Source organism: Eumetopias jubatus, unplaced genomic scaffold (assembly GCF_037043125.1).
Source record: "Eumetopias jubatus isolate StellerSeaLion01/CBP00866 unplaced genomic scaffold, mEumJub1_p1.0 scaffold_8, whole genome shotgun sequence".
NCBI lineage: Eukaryota > Metazoa > Chordata > Mammalia > Carnivora > Otariidae > Eumetopias > Eumetopias jubatus.
The window spans coordinates 61,250,893-61,278,050 of NW_028274814.1; the positions used below are offsets into that span (position 1 = coordinate 61,250,893).

At 38.6% G+C, this 27,158-nt stretch overlaps 1 protein-coding gene across 3 annotated transcripts in view; it reads right to left on the reverse strand.

The window, feature by feature from the left end:
* KRAS (KRas proto-oncogene, GTPase) overlaps positions 1-21,650 on the reverse strand; it is a 39,369-nt gene extending 17,719 nt beyond the window's left edge. Inside the window, exons 1-4 of one of the 3 annotated variants that reach the window (XM_028113165.2) lie at positions 21,488-21,550; positions 19,689-19,721; positions 17,528-17,649; positions 806-984 (exon numbers count right to left, since the gene is read on the reverse strand). In XM_028113165.2, the coding sequence (XP_027968966.1) occupies positions 806-984; positions 17,528-17,638 (290 nt within the window). In that variant the 5' untranslated portion in view covers positions 17,639-17,649; positions 19,689-19,721; positions 21,488-21,550. Of the gene's footprint in view, positions 1-805; positions 985-17,527; positions 17,650-19,688; positions 19,722-21,487 lie in introns of all 3 variants that reach the window. The other 2 variants (XM_028113166.2, XM_028113167.2) reach the window with 2 other exon arrangements.
* Between the last annotated feature and the right edge of the window lie 5,508 nt (positions 21,651-27,158).

Here is a 27,158-nt window from a genome sequence, read left to right on the forward strand (position 1 = left end):
CAAAGACAGAGCATGGAATAAGTAGTAGAGAATGGAGTAAGAACTGGTTCAAATTCCCAGTTCCTCTACTCAATAGCTAAGTAACCTTTATAGCTTAACATACTGACACCTATTTACTAGTCTACAAAAACACTGTCACCCATTCAAATTTCTCTCTATCACTCGACTACAAAGAAAACATGCTGTAAGAAATGTATTAAAATGTTACTAACTCATTGTTATAGAACATAGCTAATGAATAGGATATTTAATATGCACTTTGAAAAGAAATAGAATATAAATTATATTTAATACAATAACAATTAGTCAATTTTATGCAGATTTGCCAGATTCTTTAAAAACTGTAATTGTTCCAGTATTTCAATCTTTTACAACTTCAGAGTTTGTTTTTCTTAACTATCTAAAGCCAATGTTTATCCAGTTCCAAGAAATTCTACACTATACTCGATTATTTTTAAGGCTATTTCAGTGGTACCACCTCCATTACCTTTTCATATTTTTGTTGATGGTATTCATTTTTATGATGGCTCTAGCTTAAAGCCTTGCAGTGGTTAACAGCACAGGTTTTGAATTCAAACAAGCCTAGGTTTCAATTCCAGCACCACTATCTATGCAATCTGGAACAAGTTACTCAACTGTTCTAATCCTCAAGAACTTCATTTGTAAAACAGGGATATATTACCTACCTCATTATTATTTTAAAATTCAGATTAGATAATTTATGCATGGTAGTCAGCAAAGACTCAACAAATGAAAGATATAATTACTCCTCAATGTCATCTTACTATATTCAATTTAAACCCACCTATAATGGTGAATATCTTCAAAAGATTTAGTATTATTTATGGCAAATACACAAAGAAAGCCCTCCCCAGTCCTCATGTACTGGTCCCTCATTGCACTGTACTCCTCTTGACCTGCTGTGTCGAGAATATCCAAGAGACAGGTTTCTCCATCAATTACTACTTGTTTCCTGTAGGAATCCTAAGAAGGGAGAAACACAGTCTGGATTATTATGGTGCACCTTTTACTTTTAAAAAGGTGTTATATGCAACCCAACAACAAAAAGACAACCCAATTCAAAACGGGGTAAAGGACCTGAATTGACATTCCTCCAAAGAAGATAAACAAATGTCCATTATGCAAATGAAAAGATGCTCAATACATCGTTAGGGAAATGCAAATCAAAACCACAAGGAGCTACCATTTCACACCCATTAGGATGATTATTATTTAAAAAAAGGGGGATGGGGGAAGACAAGTGTTAGCAAGGATGTGGAGAGACTGGAAATTTTATACATTGCTGGTAAAATGGTACAGGCATTGTAGACAAGTTTGGCAGTTCCTCAAAAAAAAAAATAGAACTACCATATGATCCAACATTTCTGTGCCTACATATATAACCAAAAGAATTGAAAGCAGGAAGTCAAACAGATACGTGTATGTCAATGTTCATTGCAGCATTATTTAGAATAGCCAAAATGTAGAATATATACACAGTGGAATGTTATTCAGCCATAAAAAGGAATGAAATTCTACATATGTTATAACACGGAAGAATACTGCAAACATTATGCCAGACACAAAAAAGGGCAAATAACTGTCATTCCACTTATATGAGGTACCTAAAATAGGTAACGTCACAGAGACAAAAAAGTAGAACAGAGGCTACCTGGAACAGGGGGAGAGGGGATTTGAGAATTATTGTTTAATGGACACAGGGTTTCAGTATGGGATGATGAAAAAGTTCTGGAAATAGAGCTACTGGTTGCTCAACATTGTGAATTTACTTAATTCCACTGAACTGTACACTTAAGAATGGCTGCGATGATATATAAGATATGTAAGATATATGTATATATCTTACCACAATTTAAAAAAAAAGGTTTCCAAAAAAGTGTTATGCAGAGATTCAACAATGCAAGTGTTCATATTATTAACAAAAAGACCCAAATGCTCTATGAAAGAAAATAATTATTACAAAAATGGGATAGCTCTACCAACTCTATTATTCAGAATAGGATGATTTAAAATGGCAAGAAAAATCAATCAATTTACAAATAATTGTCATGCATCTATTTTACTTACAGTCAGAAGAATATATAAGAGAAAGGTCAATACTGAGGACTTTAATGCACTTATCCATTTCTGAATCCTGGGAAGAATATGTAACAGCCAGATGGATACTACGGTAACTCTAGAGGGCATGACTGTTTTATCCACAAATTCTATGGGGCTTCTATAAAAGGGGGAGCAAGGAAGGGAGAAAGAGATGGATATCTGAAAGAGACTGTGCAACTCTAAACCTTAGTAAAAGGAAAGGGAGTGGGTAACATTATAGAATCTTAAAATGAAAATGTGATTTTCCTCTGACTTTTGATTAATACTTATGCCTAAAAGACTTCATGTACTCTCTGCCAAAACAGGACTCAAAAAAGTAAGGAAAAGGGATGGTGCAATGTGAAGTCATGGAATAAGAGGCAGGGCTAAAAATGGGTATAAAGTATAAACCAAGGACACTTCCTTATTGTTCCACATGTAGGCTATAGTATTAAAGTGCCCTTAGTTCAGGAATTACTGCATAGACTACTCTTATCATTAAGAAAAAAAGAACGGTCATTAAAAATCATATTTTTGGTATAATATCTGAAAAATCTTTATAATAGAACACAAAGATATATATGTAGCATGATCCCAAATATATGCATTTATCTATATAAATTTATCAGTATATATATTTAAAAACTGGTGGTATATACATCAAAATGCTAAAAGAGTAAGTTTTTGATAGAGTTACTTTAGGAAATAAGTAACTTATATCTTGCTTATCTTTTTATTTTTTTGGTACTAGATACTATATTAAAAATATTCCTTTCTATGAATTTTAATTTTTAAAAGTGCAAAAAACTACCATATTAGACTATGATCTCAAGCTTATCTTTTAAAGTAAACTATACTTTCTAAATTGTCTATAATAAAAATTAATTATCCATCAGTCAGAAAAAAAGGGTATCTATTTACTTTCTAAACAAGAAGGTGTTTACTAAAGATTCGAACATTTGGTTGGCATTTTATTATTTTAACCTATTCCCTTAAGTACTTAAAAGAACTCCTGTATATTATAAATTGAAAACCAGTGTTTTTGAAGTATGATGGAACAGCAGGAATTGAAGCAAAGTACAGTGTCTTAAAGTCAATCCATTCATTACCCAGGTGTAGCTATAGACCAAAGACTTTCTTTACCTATTGCTGTCACCTCACATTCTTCACTTACCAATGCCAACTTAAGTTAACCTTACAGTTGATAGTTTCCTTAGTTTTTACATCTAAAATTTTCTCCCAACAATAAAATTAAAGACCATAGTTTCTGGAGCCTAAGGCGTGGCTGGGGGATTACTCACTATCCACCCACATATAATACCTCCAAGATGTACCTCAATGAATTCCCATTTACAAAATTTTGAAACACTGTGTTCCAAAAGTATATAATGTGGAATATTAGTATTTTCTTTGTATATTTCATAACATGTTTCCATGATGAATATTTTCTCCATCAAAGGAACTGAGAAACTGGAAAAACAGTCCTTATTCACCAGTACATTTCATTCCCATTATCTTTTCCCTTCTAAACCCTAAAAAAATTGCCAGCAAAGTTCTGAGTCACACTCGGTTATTGAAAAAAGTAATCTAAACCTACGTATGGGCAGTGAGTAGAATACCCTGATTAGAAATAATAGTTTTAGTTTAAAAATTCAGTATTTCCAAAGTTAATTCTAACTAGAGTTATCCTAGAAGTGCAGTCACTGAGCTACATAAAAAGGCAATACAACTTGGTAAAAGCTTAAGAACAAAGTGTTAAATGGCAAAATATTATCTGAAAAGAACGGACATGTGTGGTGACAAAGCAGAAGGCAAGCACAACAAAAATGACATATAAATACTAAAGATTTTGTTCTAACTTCAGGTTAGCTGTAAGAAAAGAAGTATATGGAAGTAGAAAAAATTTACATCAATGTAGACTCTTTCCCAGGATCAGAGTCTAAATAAGGGTTCAGCAAACTACTGGCCCACAGGCCAAATCCTGCGCACCTGTTTTTGCATGGCCCACAAACTAAAAATAGTCTTTGTGTTTTTAAATGGTTATTTAAAAAAAAAAAAGGCAAAGATTATGTGATGAAGACCTTTACAGAAAATGAAATGTGGTCCTTTGCAAAAGAGTTTGCCAACCCCTGCTCTAAGCTAATAACTTTTCACAAATCTGAAGCATTCTCAATACGTTATTTATTCTTTTTACACTTAAAAAAAAATCACCACTTTGAGAAAGTACAGGTTATCAAAACCCAACCAATTTAAATACACATAGGTTCTATAATGAAACTAGTTAAGAATGAAGCAAGAAAAGGATCAAGACTTTTTTTTTTTTTTTTTTTTTTTTTAAGTAAGCTCTATGCCCGATGTAGGGCTCAAACTCAGGACCCTGAGATCAAGAGTTCCATGTGCTACCAAACTGAGCCAGCCAGGAGTCCAAAGACCTTACATTTCTAATTAGTATTATTTCCAGCCTTTCAAATGGAATAAACTTTTAGATCGGGTACATAGGTTACTAACGTTCTTTGCAAAAGAGGATAAAGCCACTTAAATTAATTCAGTATAACATTAATTGAAGGAAAGTTATTCCACATATTTTCCTTTACTCCCAGCTAAAGTGCTATTTTTTAATTTGCTGAAGTGGTTAAAAAACAAAACAAAACAAAACCACCTTTCTTTTTTTTATTTTTTTTTAAAGAGTTTATTTATTTATTTGAGAGAGAGAGAATGAGAGACAGAGAGCACGAGAGGGAAGAGGGTCAGAGGGAGAAGCAGACTCCCTGCTGAGCAGGGAGCCCGATGCGGGACTCCATCCCGGGACTCCAGGATCATGACCTGAGCCGAAGGCAGTCGCTTAACCAACTGAGCCACCCAGGCGCCCACAAAACAACCTTTCTAAAAGAAATATACCATGCTGGCAAAAGTTAATCTTGATAGAGCACAAACATTTCTGGTGATACAATAAAAACAGGCACAATCCTTTCGGAAAGCAATTACGGTATTTATCAAGAATCATACAATGTTCATAGCCTTGGACACTGCAATGCTACTTCTGGTAAACGATGCTGAGGAAACATGGTTTTATCTTTTTTAAATGAGTTATAATAGAGATATACTAAACGTGGCATCCTAAAAAAATTACATAGGCATTTAATACTGACCCACAATCTTGCTATTTATCTATTTTCAAAATATACTTCACATCCATGCATCCACCACCACCATCACCCTAGTTCACGACAACTGTTTTGTCTCATGCAATTTCTTACAACTGCTTACAACAGAGATCTCTATTGTTACTCTTATATGTTCTCCACAAAGCAGCTAGTGATCATTTTTAAACGTAGGTTAGACCATGTCACTCGCTTGCTTTAGGACTTCTAGTAACACCCCTTCCTTTTTAAAAATAAAATCCAAAGAAGTTACCAGTCTTCTTCAACACGTCTGTATTTCCTTCACAGAATGTATTATAATATATAACTACGGTTTAAGTGTATACCCCCTACTATGCTGTGAACTCCATGATGGTTGGGCTCACATCTGCTCTGTTCACTGTACACCCTATGTGTAAAGTCTTGAATACCACAGGCAACCAGTACTGTCTGATGAATAAATTCAACATAAATATATGCATACACTATAACAGTCTTATAGAAATAAGCACAGGTTTAAGATATTGTAAATTATATTAAAACAATGAAGTTGTAAATTTTAAAATTATATTAAGAGTATTTTAACAAATGTATTCAAGCAAGTTTTATAGGATATGAAACCTTTAATGTAAAAATATAAACAAAACATGAGAAAAATTTAAAAAACATTTTTGGGAGGAAAGAGTAAGATTGCAGAGACCACAGGGGCTTTCAACTGCATTAAGTTTTATATCTTGAAAAAGAAAAAGGATCTACACCAAATATTGCAGAATGTGAAGATATGAAAAAGCTGGTTGGTGCATACATGATGTTCATTATATTAATTTTCCATACGACATTAAGAATGTACCAATTTCATTACCACTCACTAGCAATGGATTTTATATGTTTATTTTTCTTTAAATTTTGTCAATTTATTAAGCTAAAAATTCTTATTGTTTTAATATCCATTTCTTTGAGGACTGTTACTTTTTTCATATTTCCATATTTATTCCCATCACCTGGAATTTTCATCTTTTCTGCACTGACCTGTATAATTTTTTAAAGTGTTTTCCAGTTTATTAAGACACCTTTAAAGGGGGGAACCTGGCTGGCTCAGTCAGAAGAGTATGTGACTCTTGATCTTGGGGTAGTGAGTTCGAGCCCCACGTTAGGTTAGAGATTACTAAAAAAATAAATTAATTGAAAAAAAAAACCACACACCTTTAAGTGTTGTTTTATATACAGAAACTTATCTGTAGACCCAATTAGAGGAATTTGAAAATTAATACTAAATCGTTCAAGACGAGATAAACTTGTTGACCAGGACATCACTTTGTCAATTTTCTATTATAATTAATAGTAACCAAGTCACTCAGTATGTTCATCTTTTCACAGACTCAAGTTTGTTTTTCAACTCAGGCAGTGAAACCCTGAATGGGAAGACACTACAGTAAACAAACAAAAATGGTATGTCAGATGCTGTGATAAGCATATTACAAGTATTATCCCATTTAATCTCCATCTTCATGCTGCTGATTCCATCAGATGCTCTTGTAAATATGAATAGGACTGCTGAAAATGTCAGCTAAAGCATTATTTGAGGATTTACTTTTGAAATGTTTGTAAGGTTTTCTTAATGCATTAAGTGCCATGACTACTTTTCATGTATTGCTAAATATAATAACACCTACAGGAAAAAAGGAGAAACTCACTTTTACTCTCTTAATGCTCAAGTATTTTGTTACTCTTCCAAAAAATTATGTTAATCCATCACAGAATGATATGTTCCACACTACTGGTTATAAGCCATCAAAGGCTGTTGTAGACAGCTACTTTTTTTTTTTTAGATTTTATTTATTTGACAGAGAGAGACACAGCGAGAGAGGGAACACAAGCAAGGGGAGTGGGAGAGGGAGAAGCAGGCTTCCCGCTGAGCAGGGAGCCCGATATGGGGCTCGATCCCAGGACCCTGGGATCATGACCTGAGTCAAAGGCAGATGCTTAATGACTGAGCCATCCAGGCGCCCCTAGACAGCTACTTTTCAAAGACAGCTAGAATCATGTATAATAGCCAGATATGTCTGAATTATAATAGGAAAGAAACATGGAATTTGGGAGATACAAACCCAGGCTTATTAGTTCATTCCCACCTACCCACTCCATTCTCCCTTGCATCATAGGGACACTTACTAAACACCTACTAAGTGTTATATACCATGCCAGGAGTTATAAAGTTTCTGACTTCAAAGAGCTAGGTCTGGCAGAAGAGATATGATATACAAATAATTAAAATACAATAAAATATTGTATTGAAATAAATGCACCACCATATTCAGGACAAAGTACAATGGTGGCAACAGGAAGGAGAGATCAACTCTGCTTAAAGGGGTTAAGAAACACAGGGGAGGAGAGGGCCACTTGAGGTGATAAGGAGCAAAAAGAACACATAAAAACATGAAGCATATGTTGAGTACATGGAACCAAGAAGTTCAATACAACTTTAACTTAGAGGGATTTTAGGTAAGTAGAAGTGAAACTCGACAATCAGGCAGAAGTCAGCTTATGGAGGGTCTTGTATGCCACATTAAGGAATTTGGAACTTCATCTTATACTAAACTACTAGAAGGTTTTTAAGTAGGAAGGAAACATCAGATTTACCAGATTCACTGTTAGCATTATTATGAAAAATTATAGAAAGGGAGCAGGTTGGAGGCTGGAAGATGAGTTAAGAAGCTATTACAAGAAATGATAGAACTTGAAGGCAGCAACAGCAGTAGAGAGGGAGAACATTAGTTAAGAGAAATATTTAACGGGGAAAACTGGCAGAACTACCTTATACACTGCTGGTGAGAATGTAAACATTGCAAGCACCGTGGAAGCGTCTGACAGCTGCTCAGAAAGTTAAACATAAAGGTACCACGTGGCTTTGCAATTCTACTTCTAGATACATACCCAAGAGAACTGAAAATACATGTTCACCCAAAAAGTATACATAAGTGTTTACAGCAACATTATTCAAAACAGCCAGAAAGAGGAGACAATCTAAATACCCATGAACTGATTGATAAACACAATATGGTATTATCCATACAACAGAATATTATTCGACCATTAAAGGAATGAAGTGTTGAACTTCAGGATGAACCCTGAAAACATTATCCCACATGAAAGAAGCCAGACACAAAAGGTCACATATTGTATGATTCCAATTATATGAAATATTCAGAAGAGGTGAATCCACAGAGACAGAAAGTAAATTACTCGTTACCAGGAGTGGCAGAAGAGACTAGGGAGTGAATGCTTATGGGTACGGGGCTTCTTTTCAAGGTGACAAACATGTTATGGTCATTTGTGAATATACTAAAAACCACTAAACCGTATATTTTAAAAGGATGAATTTTATGCTATATGGATTTTATCTCAATTTTTTTAATGGCAGTTTACTAACTGGGCATAGGAACAGAGGGTAAGAGTAGAGGAAAAGATGAGTTCAATTTGGGGCAAGTCGATTTCCACGTTTATGGGTTGTTCTGGTGGCCATGACCTGGAGGCAGCTTGCTATACAGATCTGGCGCTCAGGACAGAAATCTAGGCTAAAGATATACTCCTGAATTGTCCATCTAGGGGCAGCTGCAGAACTCCACTTACTTGTGGTATGAGTGCGGGCAAACTACTTTAATGTCTCATGTACTGTAAGCCATTGTTCCTTCAGCGGTAAAAGTAGGTAAATAATACCATACAGGATTTTGCATAGCTTAGGATTAAAGACTATGAAAATCCTTTATAAAATGAAAAGTGCTATAACAAGTTAACTGTATGATTTTATATATTACATTGCACATGCTATTACAGGCCAAAAAGGTTAGGGGCTAGGCCACTGGCTACTATGAACTACACAGCAACAGTAGTATCCTGTCTTTATAAGATCACTGAACAACTACACTTGGACTACTTTTTGCAAAACTGGTCACCATATTTCAAAATAAATACAATGGTGCTGGACAAGCTCCAGGGAAGGAGGGCTAAAACTCTGAAGATTACAAAGGATCTCTGTTTTGATTAAGCAGCAAGGGTGTTAAAAGAGCTTGTTCTCATGACAGAAGTTTTGATTAAGATATTCATTAATAGTAAAAATAAAGAAAACAAAAATTTCTTTACTAAATACTTTATGAGAATGTTGAATCTTCGCTTAAGACTAGAGAGAATAAAATGTGTACTACTTGCAAGAGATAAAACTGGTTCAAAAATCTGAATAAACTCAAGGAAAATCTGCATAACAGATTTTGAAAATAAAGATATAATAAGCATACATCTGTAACTATTGAAGTCATGTGGCATTCTGCCATAAATTATCACTCGATGCCAAGGTCAGAATGTGAGGCAGGATCGAGCATGGATCCAATCTTAAAACTACAGATGCCAATAAAATTTTCATGTTTTGTTATTATATCTCTCTCAGCTCTTCTTTAATTGGCCTAATACCAAATTCTTTATCCAAGATACCTCTGCATTGTCCAATCTGTTGAGGCTTTAAAAAGGGGAAGAAAGTAAATATGAAGTAATCTAATGGTAGATAATATGTTAGTGACTTTTCTCCCTCAAAAATGAGTATTTACTTTTCCCTCTCAGAAAGTATTATGCTCATTTTTAAAAACCAAATACTAGAGATGAGTCTGACTAAACTACCATATTTTATGTACATATTCACAGTTTTATATAAATGGAATCAAACTCTACACAATGTACTATGATGCAGCTTCACTTACATAATGGGTATTTTTCAATGTTAGTACATACAGATCTACCTAATCTTTTTGACAATGATATAATTTGTATAGATATATCATAATTTACTTTACCCATTGGTAGCCATGCGGATTATTTCCATTTTCAAAAGTCATAAACAACACTGCAAGAAACATTCCTATGTGTTATACATCTTTTTTTTTTTTTAAAGATTTTATTTATTTATTCATGAGAGACAGAGAGAGAGAGAGAGAGAAGCAGAGGGAGAAGCAGGCTCCCCGCCGAGCAGGGAGCCCGATGCGGGGCTCGATCCCAGGACCCTGGGATCATGACCCGAGCCGAAGGCAGACGCTTAACCATCTGAGCCACCCGGGTGCCCCCATGTGTTATACATCTTAAACATTTATCCAATTGAATGGTTGGGATAAATTCCTAAAAGTGAAATTACTTGGTCAAAGAACATGCAGTTTACATTTTGATACATACTGCCAAACTGACTTCCAGAACGTTCATAAAAAGGTACACTTCCACTACCTCATTAAGAGTACACTTGCCTACACACCCTTCCCAGCAGCCAATATCAAAGTGAAAAATTTCATTGTTTTGAACTTGCATTTTTATATTAATAAAGTATCTTTTTATATGTTTATATGTCATTTGTCTTATTTATTTTTGATGGATAGGTTGTCTATTTATATCCTTAGCTTCTTTTTTATTCCATTTGGATGTTTGCTTTTTTCTAATTTATATATGAGAGCTTCCTGATGGATATATGATGCAAATACTTTTCCCAGGTTTCCTTGTATTTTTAATGATGTCTTAATTTTCATATACCCAAATAGCTCAATCTTTTCCTAGATGTTTTCCTAAGTGGTTTATGAATATTTTGAAAATGGAAAGGATCCCTACTTTTGTCAGTGAAGAAAAATGTTTAATCCCAATTCCATGAATACAGAAGCTAACCTAATGTTAACTCACTTGATCTGTATTACTTAAGATAATACTGCAAGAAAAGAATTGAAGACTGATACTTTATTTCAACAGCTGTCTGATATTTAACAATGAAATGTATACAAGGTAGAACCAGGGTTCTCACCATGGGAGAAAAAGATAATGGAGGAAGGTGAGGAAGAAGGAACTCATGATTTTTAAATAAAATATATTTCTCAGTTCTGTCTGTTGAAAGGGTCTAGAAGAAGTGACACCCCAGTAGCAATAAGCATACCTAACATCTAGGTCTTTTTTTTTTTTTTTTAAAGTAATCTCCACACCCACAGAGGCAGCCAGGCACCCCTCTAACATCTGGGTCTTAATTTCTAAATACCATTCCCCACCAAAAGGAATCAGGACTCTTAGGACAAATGGCTGAATCCAGGGTGAAGACACGGAAAGTACAACGTGCACCTGGAACACACTGTGCCGGAAAATAAGAAAGAGCTCAGAATCTGATAGAGACCTGTCAAAAGGATACAGAGGCCAGCTTGAAAGGGATTCATTGGCCATATCAAAAACAAATCTGAGGGGCGCCTGGGTGGCTCAGTCATTAAGCATCTGCCTTTGGCTCAGGTCATAATCCCGGGGTCCTGGGATCGAGCCCCATATTAGGCTCCCTGCTCAGCAGGAAGCCTGCTTCTCCCTCTCCCACTCCCCCTGCTCATGTTCCTGCTCTCGCGGTCTCTCTCTCTGTTAAATAAACAAATAAAAATCTTAAAAAAAAACAAAACAAAAAAAAACAAATCTGAGATCAAAAAATAAAGTACAGTAATAGACTTGAATATGTTGAATAAAAAAAGAATCCATGTGTCCACACTAATACAAATAAGAAAAAAACAAACAAGGGGAGAGAAGAGAAAAGAGAGAGCCCTTATTTATGGATGTTGGGGCACCTGGCTGGCTCAGTCAGTTAAGCGTCTGCCTTCGGCTCAGGTCATGATCCCAGGGTCCTGGGATCAAGCCCCATGTTGGGCTCTCTCTGCTCAGTGGAGAGTCTGCTTCTCCCTCTCCCTCTGCCCCTCCCCCTGCTTGTGCTCTCTCTCTCTCTCTCTCTCTCTAATAATTAATAAATAAATAATCAATCTATGGTAGATGTTAACTAGTAAGTATAGAAGATGTTAACTAGTAATGATAGGGTTATAAGATGACCTACCATTCTGCAACCACTATTGTAGTAACTTATTCTGGCAAGGATTATCATGGACGCTGTATCCCACTGAGTGCAAGTATGTTGGAGAACAGGATAGTTTATAGTCTCAAAGCATCTCCCCTTAGGGTACATACTAAAGAAAAAGAAGATACCTTTACATCGACAGAAAACTGATAGACATCACCTTAACCAAATAATCAATGTAACCTGTTTAACGCTAACAGGTATTCACAGTATTACTTTTCACTACTTTTCCATAGGTTGGAAATTTTCAAAATAAGCAGCTGAAAAATTACCTAACATAAGCACTGTGTCCCTATTTAATCCTCTCAAATATTTTATTTTTACTACCCATTTCTACTAATTTTATTAAGATTACAATAATATAATTGCCTATAAACCTAGGCACCCTGTGACAATATAGTTAGAGGAGATGCAAGAAATCTAATGCCCTCCTAAAGCACAAAGCCTCTAAATTACGTTAAATAGAATTAGGATCATTGTCCAGAAGCACGCTCTTCAAAATACATTTAAGGCCAGAAAGCTTCATGAAGGCAGTGCGATCTGGTCCCTTTTGCTTCTCAAAGTATCTCCAGCCCCTAGGAAGCCTGTATGGTAGAGTGGGCACTGAATAATTATTATGGAATTAAGGAATTAGTCGTGTTGTTAAAACCAGAATCTTGTTAAAACCAGAATCTTTTAACAGATGCCAAATCATAAAAATATTTTTTCCTTTCACTTATTTCTGTTACCAACTTTCACTTCTATGTTTGTAAAGCTTTGTATTTATAAAAATTCAAGTAAGAATAAAACATGTCTGATAATTTTTAACATTCAGGTCTCAATAAGCAGTTATTATTATTAAATAAATACTTATTCTTAAATTGACCTAAACACAAGGCCTGTATTTTGTGTTACTTTATTCTAAAAATCAGGTGCTCACAACTATTCTACAGTACTATAAAAAAAAAATCTATACGATGTGAACTGTCACAATTACCACTTTCCAATAGGCCCTTTCCTAACACCCCATGTAACACATCACTAAGCTTTGAAGTCTGTAGCGTAGCTCCTATGTGCATGGAAAGAAATTCAGAGTCAAAGTGCCACTTTTTATTCCCATTCCCTCAAAGTAACCTCAGTAAGGGTTAACAACGGAACCACCCCATTTTCTCCTTCACTGCCACATTTCCTTTCTTAGTTAAAAATATTCACCTATGTATTTAATTAGTTAGGCCTAACTAGTTCACACAGTAATCTTAATATTAGCAGAGAATAAAACTGACACTTTAGATTTTTAAAAATTATATAAAATCAGACTTCTAAATAAAACTGACTTATTTATAAACTGATCATACCCACAGTTTAAGTAGGAAAAATACCCAAACCTGGTATTTCATTGTTACTTATTATAAAAGCAAATAAATTGACCAGTAGAGGGCACTCACTTGAAAGGGGGGGGAAGAGCTGGCCAAAGCCCTGAGAAATGCATTTACAAAATTACTGTGTACTTTATTTTAAAAACAATGTTTTAATAGAATGCTAGAATCAGCTAAAATAATATACTATTAGTTTAGAAAAGGTAAAGTTTAAATCTGTGCTATGTTAGAGTATCTATCATAAACCTTATTCAGAGACTTCAAGTTGACAGAGATGTTGAAAGCTTTATATAACACATAGGAGGGTCTCAACCTCAGCACTACGGACACTTGAGGCCAGCTCACTGTTGTGGGAGCTATCTTGTGCACCGTAGGAAGTTTAACAGCGTCCCTGCCTCCACAGGTGCCAGTAGCAGTGCCCCTTCTCAAGACGTAACAACCAAAAATATCTCTAGATATTGCCAAATGTCCCCAGGAAACAAAGTCACTCACCCCTCATTGATAACTACTGCTACATTAAATATAAGACCAGAAAAATAACGGCTTTCAACATTATACAATGCTTTCTTTTCTCACACCATTCTTCAATACTGGTTTAATAGTACAAATGATCTAGCTACTACACCTTATTCAGCAAGTAAAATAAATTCCATAGTTAACATGAAAAAGTAAAAAGAGAAACTGATAAATCTTGAATAAATACTCCACAGCTCAGAGCAATAAAGATGGAACAAATCAATCCAATCAAGAATCCATCATCCTTACTGAGTAGGAAACTTTCATCGAAGAAGGGCATAATACTTAGACTGAATTATAAGTGTCACATTAACAGAACTCTTCTGGAACTCTTTGGTGAACTTCACAAAAGATAAAGGTAAAATGTTTCAAAACAGAAGCTGATTATCATGTACACAGACTCAAATATAAGCATGATCTATCTATGCATCATGCCCGTTTAATTTTATATCATATCTCTGCCATTAAGATGCCACTGGAGAGGAAGCTAAGTTCAAATTTTGGTATATCGATAAATCTGAATCAGCCTCCAATATTAAATAGCTTCCTAGCTTAAAGACTAATTTCTCATTTTTAAAGCTGTGTATACAAGGGTACAGTGGAAATCCCACTTAACTTGGTCTCAGAAAACTTAAAAGTCCACTATTTACTAGCTAAGTATTCTCAGGCAAGTTATAACCTCTGAGAGACCATTTTTATCTATAAAATGAAAGAAACAATGACCACCTTCTTTATCTACCTCCTAGTATAAATCTTTGTAAATTCTAAACCACTAGAAAATGGTATTCTTTAATTTTTAAAAAAATTTCTTTCCATTTGTTTTAGTTCAGGAAAACTGATGAGAATTCCAAATGTGCAGTCTATGTGCTCCTTCATTTTCTCTTTGACCTACATTATTCACCAATCAAAACCTAATAGCAGTAGTGATATCCCCAAATCTCCTTTTTAAACTTTTTATTATAAAAAATCAAGTCAGCATTTTTGCTTAACCACTGTTTATTAAAATAAGCTACTAAATTATCTTGTCTTTCTTGTAATTGAACTACACCAAGAATTTAATGTGTCAGTTCCCTAAGACTCACTGTAATTTGGAAAACAAGAGACAATCTGATAGTTTTTCCCGGATGGCTAAACTAGTGAGGGAATGTCAAAGTTTCAAAGTTCACAGGTAATCAATGCTTCCCCAGAGTCAAGTCTTCTGCCCTGGCAGAAATCATAATCAGAGTTAGGGGTTTGAATTTATAAACTTTTTCTACCTTCACTCAAAGGATTAACTTTTGGCTTTATTTTAGATCTATATTGTACTTCTAACAATTCTGACAGAAAGGCTTCCCAACATGTTTTATCACATTATCTCGTATAGCACACAGGAAACAGAGTGTAATGGAATCCCTTGGACTTTCAAAGAAGATGGAGAGCACTTCTGCTAAAATCACCTTCCAAAATCCCAGGAAAACTTCCGTGTTTAACCGGAATTCTATTAAAACTTCCTTTTACTTCTGATTTAAATGGAGTATGCCAAGTAACCCTGGTTTTCGAATTGGGTGAACTATTTAATCCTCCTCAAAGAAAAAAAGAAAAAAACAAAACCATCATACAGCACCGAACTGACTTGTCAAGAGAAAATATAGAAGACTATTATACAGGTGGTCCACTTCAGTTAGACTCTTCCCCTTTCTTCATGCCAAATAAAAGCTGGCTAGATTTAAATCATATCTTTGCAAATAAGTGTCATTTCTCTCTTTTTTTCCTGCAGTACCAAAAATATTTGACATTTCCTTATGAAGCTGTCTAATCAATCCTCAAAGTTCTAACTGCATAAACATCTTGCCAAGGCCACCAATGCCCTTAGAATCTACCTCAATGCAGTCAAAGTGTTCTTGAAGACATCGTACAGCACAGTCCCTTAACAGGGCATCTTAACCTGTTCCAGATTCCACAGCGAGAGACTCAGAGAAAGTTCTGGGAAATTTTTCAGAGCTGATTAAAAAAATGATATGATCTGCAGACCCAGAATAAAAGCTAAGGGATTAGGACTGCTTAACCTGGGATAATAAGTCTAAGAAATAAACTAACAACATAAGTCTATTTCAAAGACAAGTGATATATTTATTTCCATCTCCACTGATGTTGCAGTTAACATATATATTCAGATTATGTGTAAAATACGTTCATAATTACAATCTGGAAGTGAGTTAACAAGGACAGTGATGTGCCATCCCCTCCTGCAGGTCTTTAGGATTAAATAAATCCTTATCTGCTTGAGATAATTTGAGTATAGCGCTGCCAGAAGGCAGTAGGAAATATTATGTGACCTCTCAAGGTCTCTTGCAGGCCTTTATTCTATTATTTTGCTGTTGGCCTTTACTTTGGCAATTTTTCATGAATTAAAAAAGTTTAAAAAATTTAGTAATCAATTTGTAATAAAAGCAATTCTAACATTTCTTTGAGTAAATTAAAAGAGGGCTGCAAAGCAAAGGTAGGGATTGATAGTGGTACCCTTATGTAGCACCTGATACAGATACAGATATAAAATACACAAAGAATGAGATTTTAAAATGTATCAGTAGCTAGCTATAGGTTCTCCCCTACTTCAATGTGAAAACGGAAAATGCTACTAATTAAGTGTTTTTTTATTTTTTTTATTTTTTTTTTTTAAGATTTTATTTATTTATTTGACAGAGAGAGAGCCAGCTAGAGAGGGAACACAAGCAGGGGGAGTGGGAGAGGGAGAAGCAGGCTTCCCGTGGAGCAGGGAGCCCAATGCAGGACTCGATCCCAGGACCCTGGGATCATGACCTGAGCCGAAGGCAGATGCTTAACGACTGAGCCACCCAGGTGCCCCTAAGTGGTTTTTTTAAAAACCAACCACCAAATGATTACATTTTACCAGTACAATTCAACTATAACCTGTATGTGACATTAAAATGGCAAAAAAGGGGAGCCTCGGTGGCTGAGATGGTTAAGTGTCTGCCTTCAGCTCAGGTCATGATCCCAGGGTCCTGAGATGGAGCCCCACTTCCCACTTCCGGCTCCTGGCTCAGCAGGGAGCCTGCTTCTCCCTCTCCCTCTGCCTCTCCCCCTGCTCATACTCCCTCTCTATCTCTGTGTCTCGAATGAATAAATAAAATCATTTAAAAATAAAATAAAATAGCAAAAAAACCCATAAAAATAGCCATTTTTTTAATGACTGTTTGAATTTGGAAGATGTAAATTCACATCTTTACCCTCTCACCGAACTCTGAAATACACTTAAAATTAAAAAACACATATACTAACATAGAACGAACATTATACATCTTAATATTCTCTAGAGAGAAGGGCTCTCCAAATCTCTGGTTGTATATATAACTTCAGAATGAAGCCATGGAACCCAAGCACATTTCGGAAAACTTGGTAAAATCATTTTCAGTATAACTGCCTTGTAATGAGTAGTCACAAAAAATGATCAGAGAAACCTTCTTTTTGTACCCAAAGAATGGGCCTGCACAAATCAATATGCATATTAAAATAAAATTTACCTCTATTGTAGGATCATATTCATCCACAAAGTGATTCTGAATTAGCTGTATCGTCAAGGCACTCTTGCCTACGCCACCAGCTCCAACTACCACAAGTTTATATTCAGTCATTTTCAGCAGGCCTTATAATAAAAATAATGAAAATGTGACTAAATTAGAACATGTGGTTAATATAAATTAGAACATGAGGTTAATATAACCCACTCTATCAATACCTTTTAACACAAATTCACCCTTATATAAAAAAATTATTTCAAAATGCTTCACCAAATTCAGTGATGAAAACTTCACTTGACTACAGATGAGTATTGTAATGAATTGCACTTTGTTTACAAACTCTCCCATCAACATTTGAGAAAAATGCATTCAGAGTACAAAGTTCTTTTATCTTATATTCAGGTTGTTCTATCTAAACAGCCAGTCTGCTGTTCTGTAGCAGTTAATGGCTCTCAAAGGAACATGCCATGACTTCACTCAGTAGAAGAGCCTATACCCTGTGGACACACCCACACAAAACTTGTTGACAGCTACCTCTACAGTATTCCTAGTTGACTCTGGCCCCTAAGAGTTACAAGTGGATACGCTGAGTGCCTTTGTCAGAGCCAACAGCTATAGAAAACTTTTTAAAAGCATCATCATAGCAGTTCTCCTGGAGTTAACAAGAGTCAGATGGGGGGCAAAGGGAAGACTGACAAATAAAGCTGGATTGTGTAGTGGGGAAATAAAAATTGAGACACCAAAGCAGATTTGATAACATTTCAATCTGTAAAATATCTGCTGGTGAAAATAATGGTGTATAAAAACTAAGAGAATTTTAAGAATTTTGAACTATTCAGTATGGGTGACTTCATCATCTGTCACAATATATAATCCTATATTAGTGCTGAGAAAAGCACTTTGCACCAGAAAAATTTAAGTATATAAAATTTAAAGATAAGCACTGCTTTTAATGAGAGGAATTTTAAAAGCTGTAAGTGAATACTTCTCAGCGACTTTTACTCTCTGCTCCTTGTACATAGTCTCTCAACAACTGAAATAAATATTGGCAACTTATAAGGTTGACAGCTCAAGACAGAAAATATTTTTTAATCAGCTGTTTCAAACTTTTTGAAATAAAGTGAATTTATTTAATTTTATCTTCTTCTCCCCCAATAACTACATTATTAAAAATAAGGATTGAACTGCAGAAAGAATGGCAGTAAATGCACAATTACAGGATAAGTTATTCTAAATTAATGAATGTGCAAATATAAACACTATAGTGCATGCAGTATTATATTAACTGAAGACCAAGAATTATCCAAATAAGCCCCCACAAAGAAAGTTCCAAATGATAACATACTAACCATTACTTCCTTACACTATTCCTGAGTCTTCTCACAAAGAACAGTTAGGCTAGACAACTGTTGTATCAAAGACTATTATATTACAGCCCCCTGGCCTATTTTGTGCCACCCAGCCTTATTTGCTAGGCCACCTTGGGAGCCTCTCCCAAGCATTTATCTTATCCTGTTCGCTCCCGCTTTTTTATTCCAAATACAGGCAATAGGAAATGGGGAACAATGAGGAGAATCACACCAAAATGTACTCTAGCTCCCTGCCTATCCCACCCCCTAAAACAATTTGGGTAGCCTAGAACAGTAGTTATCAAACTGTGGTCCAAGTATCCAGCAGCATTCCTAAAACTTTTGGGGGGTCCAAGAGGCCAAAACCAATAATACTAATACCATTACTACTGCAATGTTATTTACCCTTTCCACTCTTATTCGTTAACAAGTGTAGTTTTCCAGATGTGATCACAATAGAGTGCAGAAGCAGACAAGCAGATGTCTTCTATTAAGCAATATAGTTAAAGAGATTAGCAAAAATGTGAAACAATGTCACTATTCTAATTTTTGTTTGTTTTGAAAAAGTCTTCATAAAAATGCTATTATGTTCCCAAGTAATAGGCTTATTATTTCTATTTTTAAATGAATTAATTTTGTAAATTCTCAGTTTTAATTTGTATTATGGTACTTAGTGACATACCCCATATAGGGATCTTCAATAATTTTCAAGAGTATAAGGTGTCCTTGCAGCTAAAAAGTTTGCTAGCCTAGGAGATACAGTGAACAAGATAAGAGATTAGAGCTTAACTGTGTAAGTGCTGAGAAACACACACCTTCTGGTCTACCTGTTTATGCAGCTGTTCTTTCTGGAAAAGAAAAAAAATCCCTGAATTATTTTAGAAACCAAGTAATATTTAAATCCACTGGAGAAAACTGGGTTCCCAAGGAGACTTACTGAAAATCATAGGCCAGAAACAGCCCCCTCACCCAAAGCTAAGACAGCTACAGAGGGGTAAAGTGGGACTAGAACCCAACATTTTGTTAAGGGAAAAGGAAAACCACTTTTGTCATAAAACTGAATTATCCTCTCATCTACGGTCTCTTAAAATCAAGTATGCCTGAGGATGGCTACAGTCTCAAAGTAAACAGTATACTGGTATCAACCATATTTGATGTCTATAGTCTATCTCATGGTCAAGTCAGCATTTTGGACCTTAGTCACCTAAAGTGACATCACTCATATGGTTGATTCTGAGATGATGATTAGGAACAGAATTTTTCCCTTTGTAATTTCTTTTTCAACCATTACAAATAACACATATATTGTATAAAAACTAGAAAATACCTTTCTGTTTTAACCCTTGTTTTGATAAATGTCAAGATTTAAAAATGCTAGCTTAGGACTTCAGCTAAAGCATGTACATGCCTAAGAGCATTTCAGGCAGTTGGCTGGAAGATTGCTACAATTAACTCCTCTTGCAAGTCAGTTTGAAAAAAAAAATGCGCGCTATTTAGGAGTACTGTAATAACTCTTGGGACGGCGGTCAAATTTGTAAGGATAAAGGTAATATACAAGAGATAGGGGAAAGGACAAGAACTGGCAAATTAAACTTTAAGTACGATTTTAGCTATTGCTGTCTACACTCAACTAGCAAGGAAAAAGCCCTGATTCTGCTCTGCGGGTTTTCTGTTTTAACTTGACAAAGAAAACAGACCTTCTGGGATTAACTTTTTCCTTTTCACTAAGTCACAGGCTTTACGTTGTAGGGTGTTGGCCACCTGTTCTTCCACCACCATCTCTACCTCCACCTCCTCCTTTGTGGCCACAGCAATGTCACAGCCCATACATGGGGGAGGGGAGCAGTCAGGAACTCGGCTGCAGATGCATTTTTTCCAAACACAATAACCACAAACAGTGGTCTCTAAGCACTTTCTTAGGCTCTTCCAAAACGTGACCTCTCCTATTACTCATATACCCCCTGCACACTGGAAGGGACCACTATCCGTCGTCCAGTCTGCGCTCGAGGGAGAAGTTTATACCTTCGTCCTAGAGATGCTAGATGCAGCAGAGAAGGCAGTAACCGAGGCAGCAGAGGGCTGGGAAGGGAGGAAGAGGTGTGGGAGCGAAGGGGGAGAGAGAGAGAGAGAGACAGAGAGAGAGAGAGAGAGAGAGAGAGAGAGAGAGAGAGAGAATGAGAGAGAGAGAGAGAAGGACGACGAGGGGGAGGGGAGATCGGAGCGCATCGGGAGTAACCTCCACCGCACCCGACCGCCCCGAGGGGCAGCCCGCCCAGCCCGCGAGTTTCTCCCCGGCCGCCTCCAGCCGAGGCTCTCGGGGAGGAGGAAGGAAGGGGTTCCCCGTCCAGGAAGCAGCACAAGCGGCGGCCGCCTCTAGCCTCACCCTCCTCAGCCCCGCACCGCCCATTCCTCATTCCCCGCGTCGCCGCGTCCCCGCGCCTCCCCCTGCAGACACCCCCACCCGGTCCGCTCGCCCGCTGGGGCTCAGCGCCCGCGCCCCCTCCCCGCCCCTCCAGGGACCCCTAATTCATTCACTCGCCGCCGGCCCCACCCGGCGCCGGCGAGGAGGGTCGGGACCGGGGCAGGGGCCCAGGAAGGGTGGTCCGCTCCGTACCTCTCTCCCGCACCTGGGAGCCGCCGAGCCTCTGGCCCCCGCCGCCGCCTTCAGTGCCTGCGCCGCGCTCGCTCCCAGTCCGAAATGGCGGGGGCCGGGAGTACTGGCCGGGCAGCCGCCACCGCCGCCGCCGCCACCGCCGCCGCCGCTGTGCCTCCGCCGCCGCGGCCGCCGCCTAGGGAAATCGAGCTCCGAGCACACCGATGAGTTCGGGGCCGGGCGGCCGCAGAGGGCAGAGCTATCGATGCGCGCGGCGCTCGATTCCTCTCCAGACCCGCGTGCGGGGAGGGAGCGGCTGAGGGCGGTGTGGGAAGAGGGAAGAGAGGGAAGCTTTGCGAGCGCCGCCGGGGAGAAGGAGGGGGCCGGGCCCGGCCAGCGGAGGAGGAGCGGGGCCCGGGCCGGCGGGGGAAGGGGGTGGCGGGCGGCGAAGGGTGGGGGAGCCGGGCCGGCAGAGCAGGGGGTTCTGGGCGGCGCCTCGGCGGGGCGGGGAGGAGGGACCGCCGGACCCACGCGGCGGCCCGCCTCGGGACTCTAGCCGCAGAGCCCAGCTCGCAGCCGCAGACTCGCACCCGGGCCGGCGGGTGGTGGGCTACACGCACGCCAGGGGCTCCGTGAGCGACCCTGCCGCACCCTTTCGGGGTCTACTGCGAGAAGCCGCGGGAAATCCGTCGCCGCTCGGGGTCGTTCATTAACTTATTTACTGCAAGTAAATAAACAATGCAGTGACCAAATGTGGGAGGCGACTTCGGTGACTTAGGGAGACATGAGGCAGACAGTTCCCCACCCAGGGGCTTTCTGACTATGGCTTGGTGATTACCAGCCTCAACACTGGGGGCTGGGAACCTAGCCCGAAGCCCAAACAGACATGACATAGCCTTTCATCATTAATCTTAACGGAGAGGTCTGTCGTTTATTGTTGTTGTTTTTATGAATGTTTTGAAGTCATCACAGGTCATTGTAAACAGCGACCTCAAATGTGCCTATTGCCCATGAGGGCACAAACAGAAGGCAAACTGTGTTTAAGTGCCCTTGATAGTTTAGACCTGAGGAGAATCACTCAAACATTAATTAGAAGACCGAGATGAATCAGTTAACGTTCAGGGAGTTAACACGTTTAACAACAGAACAATTAAAACTGCTAGCATAACCCAGAGTCTGATAAACTACCTAGAGAGGTAAATTGTTTGGGTGAGTTTTCAAGATTGAGGCCTGGCAGACGGGCGTCTGCATCTGAGTCTCACCTGAGTCTCAACTTCCAGTTCCGTCTCTCTAGTCCACATCCTAAAACACAATAAAATGATTATTTTAAACTATTACATCACTTAACATAGGCCTTAAACCAACTGTCACCCTCTTCTTCCTACCCCTTAGGTGGGCTGTCAACTGCAAGGCTTATTCTGGTCTTTCTCTCCTAGCACCTGGTACCAGGTGGAAGAGAGAAGAGAGGAGGTGGAAGACAGGGAAGGGGAAAGGATGTGCCTACTCTGTGTCAAGTAGTTGCTCAGTGTTTTGTACATATCATCTTATTTAATCATCACAACAACCTTATGAGGACGAATACCTTTCACTATTTTACAGATGAGGAAACAAATTTAGAGAGGTTAAAAATTGGGCCCAAGTTTCCCCTCCCCCCGCCCCCCCAGAAATGAAATATCTGTGTCAGATCATGTTCACTCCTCTGCTCCCAGCTCTAGAGTCTCCCATCCTGCTCCATCCCACCTAACAGAAAAGCAAAAATCTCCCAAGTCTTATTATGTGACATCCCTCACCCCTTGCCTCTCTGAACTCTATCCTATTACCTTTCCTCACTTACACACACACACACACACACACACACACACACACACACACACACACACACACACACACACACACACACTGGTTCCTGGCTGTTCCTTGAAAATGCCAGGCAGGCTTCTTGTGGAGGAATTTGCACTTGCTGCCTCTAACAGAACACATGTCCACTACACAGCCACAGATCTTCCTGACACAGATCTTATAGGAGACTTTTTTTAAATTTTTTGACAGAGATACAGCACAAGCAGGGGGAAAGGCAGGCAGAGGGAGAAGGAGAAGCAGGGTCTCTGCTGAGCAGGGAGCCTGATGCGGGGCTCGATGCTGGGCTCGATCCCAGGACCCCGGGATCATGACCTGAGCCGAAGGCAGCCGCTTAATGACTGAGCCACCCAGGTGTCCCCTTATAGGAGAATTATAAACGTCTCCTTCCAATGAGTTTTTCCCAAAAGATCGTCTTTGATATTGCATCTCTCCCTCCCCCCAAATCCTGTCTCTCTTCCTGCTTTCTTTTTTCCAAAACACCATATTCTAATATGCTATATAACTTATTTATTATGCTTTCTTGTCTTTCTCCCACCAGAATATTAAGCTCCAGGAGGGCAGGGATTTTTGTCTATTACTTACTGCTGTATTTCCAGTGTCTACAACACAATAGGCACTTAATAAATATTTATGGAATATTGAATGAATGAAGTTATGTACCCTCCCTCTAAACTCTGTGACTCTAAATCCTTACTTAGAGTGCCTTAAACTCTCGGTAATCTGTTTTCACTTTCTTTCCAAAAAATGCCTTTAAACTCACCCAGGTCACCTTCTGATGAACCACACCCTGTGGAGTCAAGGAAAGTGTCTGCACATAATGGACACAATGAGTTTTTGTTAAATGAATGAATTTGCACTTACTTGGATGTTGCTTTGTAGTCGCTCTTAAGTATAAACTACAGATTTATTTTGTCCAACTTCAAGTACATGATACACTCTTGTTTTCCTTGACAGCTGCTAATACAATGTTCTCCCTGTAGTTGGTGCCCCATAAATCTTGCAAGGACTATAATAAAGAGGAGAGAGCTTTATATAGCACTTTAATGCTGATTGTGAAAATTCTGGCATTAGCAGAAACCTAATCCATCTCCATGGTCTCAATTATCATTTAGGTTCGTGATTCCCAGAGCAAACCTGCATGCCACTCTGTTCTGCGCACCCTATCCTCCAGCTTTACCTCACACACCTCTCTTTCCTTTTCACTCCTACAGCAATGTATGCCCATGCTGTGCCAAACTTTTCCACCCTTCAGTTTTGAGTGCTTGCTCAGGTGCCAGAATTCTCTTTCTTTCCTTGACACAGGGCTCACAGCAGTGGGTCTCAAAGGGAAGCACCTTGCATACTTAGGAAAATGCAAGTTCCTAGGCCGCTTACCCAGAGATTCCATTCAACTGGGGCAAGGTGATCTAGAAATCTTCATTTTTTTAACAAATCAGGTGATCCTAAACTGGTGGTGAGCAGTCTGTACACTGAGAAACTCCGATCTTGACACTCACATGGCTCTTGGCAGCCACACTGTCTACTGTCTTCTGGGGTTTTCTTCCTTAAGCTTGGTGCCTGCACTGAATAGTCTCCATGGCCTCTCCTTTTCTCTGCTCTCCCCAAGGACAAGCCCACAGACTTCTACTGTGATCACGATGGGAAAAGAGAGAGGGAATAGCAAAAAGCATAAACTTGGGGATTCGAGGCTTGCTTTGAGATGTAATTGAGGATTTTACCCTCTACTCTTACACTCTTAGGGGAAGGCAGCCACATACACACGTGTCCTTGGCAACATCCTTTTGATCATGCTTTTTTTTTTTAAGATTTTATTTGTCAGAGAGAGAGAGCACAAGCAGGGGGAGCAGCAGACAGAGGGAGAAGCAGACTCCCCGCTGAGCAAGGAGCCCAATGCGGGACTCGATTCCAGGACCCTGGTATCATGACCTGAGCTGAAGGCAGACACTTAACCAACTGAGCCACCCAGGCGTCCCTTGATCGTGCTTTATGAAGATCACACTGACCTATCCTTCATAAGGTACGCTCTTCTGCAGATAGAGTGAAAGCCCAAACAATAGAAATTCCTTTGTGCTAGCTGGGTTCTTATGAACTATAAAGTGCCAGGACATGTTCAGAGCACTATGAATGCTGAGGGTTTATTTTAAGGAAAGAAGGAAACCTTAGAAAGACATATCATTGGCCAGAGCTACTGTCGATTCCAGAAATCAACTGCAGTTCTTAGGATCCTGCAACAGGCTCTGGTGCCTTGCTCATCCCCTCACTGACAAGCGTCTATTGCCCATGCTCTAGTAATTTTGCCATTCTCCTGAATCAGCATCTCTCTGCTTCTTTCTCATATACAGTCCCAACTTCTACTGCTATCTCTGCTTCGAGTGACCACTCTCTGTGACTTACATTTTAAAACATCCCAAGCAAGAGGATCGAAATGTATCTGTCATTCACTATTCAATAAGAAGGGCTTTTAGGGGTCACAATTTTCCTGATGGGCCACCTGACTGGGGGTGGGTCTTCTTCATGCCTGACTTTGAAATGATTGCCTTCACTTGGGGGCCAATCCTGAGTCCAGACAGTCTGGCCAGAGTAGCAGGACACAGAGCAGGAAAGATTAAGCAGAAGGAACTACCTACGGGTGCTTTCATGGACTCTCCAGTTTTCTCTAGTGGGAAATTTGTGTCACTAATAAGTGTCATTTAATTCACTTTCTTAGTATATAATCTCCTCTGGACACTTATCTTCATTAGACTTTATATTCCCTTTCGCACATCTGTTTTCCCCTATTACGTTAATTCCTCAAAATCTCTGCCTCATTTAACTCTATATCCCATAGCTCTTAGCACATAGTAGTGATTCTATAAATACCTGCTGAAGTGAATAAAATTATAACAAAACTTCAGCCCTGTTTCTACATAGTCACTTCATTCTCATCTAGCCAAATTCCTAGGCCATTTCTAAATGAATGTCCTGTCATCATCTTGGATGCCTGTCCGAAACTAAATTCTTCACCTTATTCCCCCAAATCAATTCCCTCTGCCAATTATTCCATCTTACCTGAGTGGCATCATGGCCCCTCAAAACACTTAGATTTGAAGACTTAAATTAATTTTCAACCCACTCCACATTCAAATTGGTTCAGTTCCTTTCTTCCTAAGTATTTTCTCATATCTGTCTCTTCCACATTCCTTCCTTCACGCCTATATTTCTGGAACAACTTCCTCATGATTTTCCTACCTGTTGGCTTTCTTCTTTTCAATTCAGGCCATATGATGTTACCAAATTAATCTTCCTTATACATGTCTTTCATCATCATCAAACATTTACTCTGCACCTATTCCATACAGGTTTCAGTCCTACAGATTATAGAGTTTTAACGTGCAAAGAGTTACAAACTAAGTACCTAATGAGTACCTAAAGATGATGATAATTACCTTTGAAATTAGAGGGAGAAATGATCATTGGTCCCAGCAAAGCCTTCACTCCAACTGAATCTTGCTTACAAATCTTTAATAACGCTCTATATCTACCTGAATCAGGTCTAAATCCTTGATGCCCAGCTTTTGATCACATGCACGGTCTGGCACCATCCTGCCCTGCCACTTTGTCTTCCACCTTCCCAGAGCAGATGCTCTCCTCTCAAGCACATCCCCACTCTGTGCCACAAAATCAGCATGTTGTTTTTGCTTCTCTTTTCACCTAGCATTTTTTGTCTCTCTCTTTACTAAAATGCTCTCTCTTTCAACATTCTTTATAAAAGCTTTGTTAATTATGCCATTCTCTTTTTGGTCTTTCTATTATTTCATTTGCATTAATCATGTCTCCCCAAGTAAATTCTAAA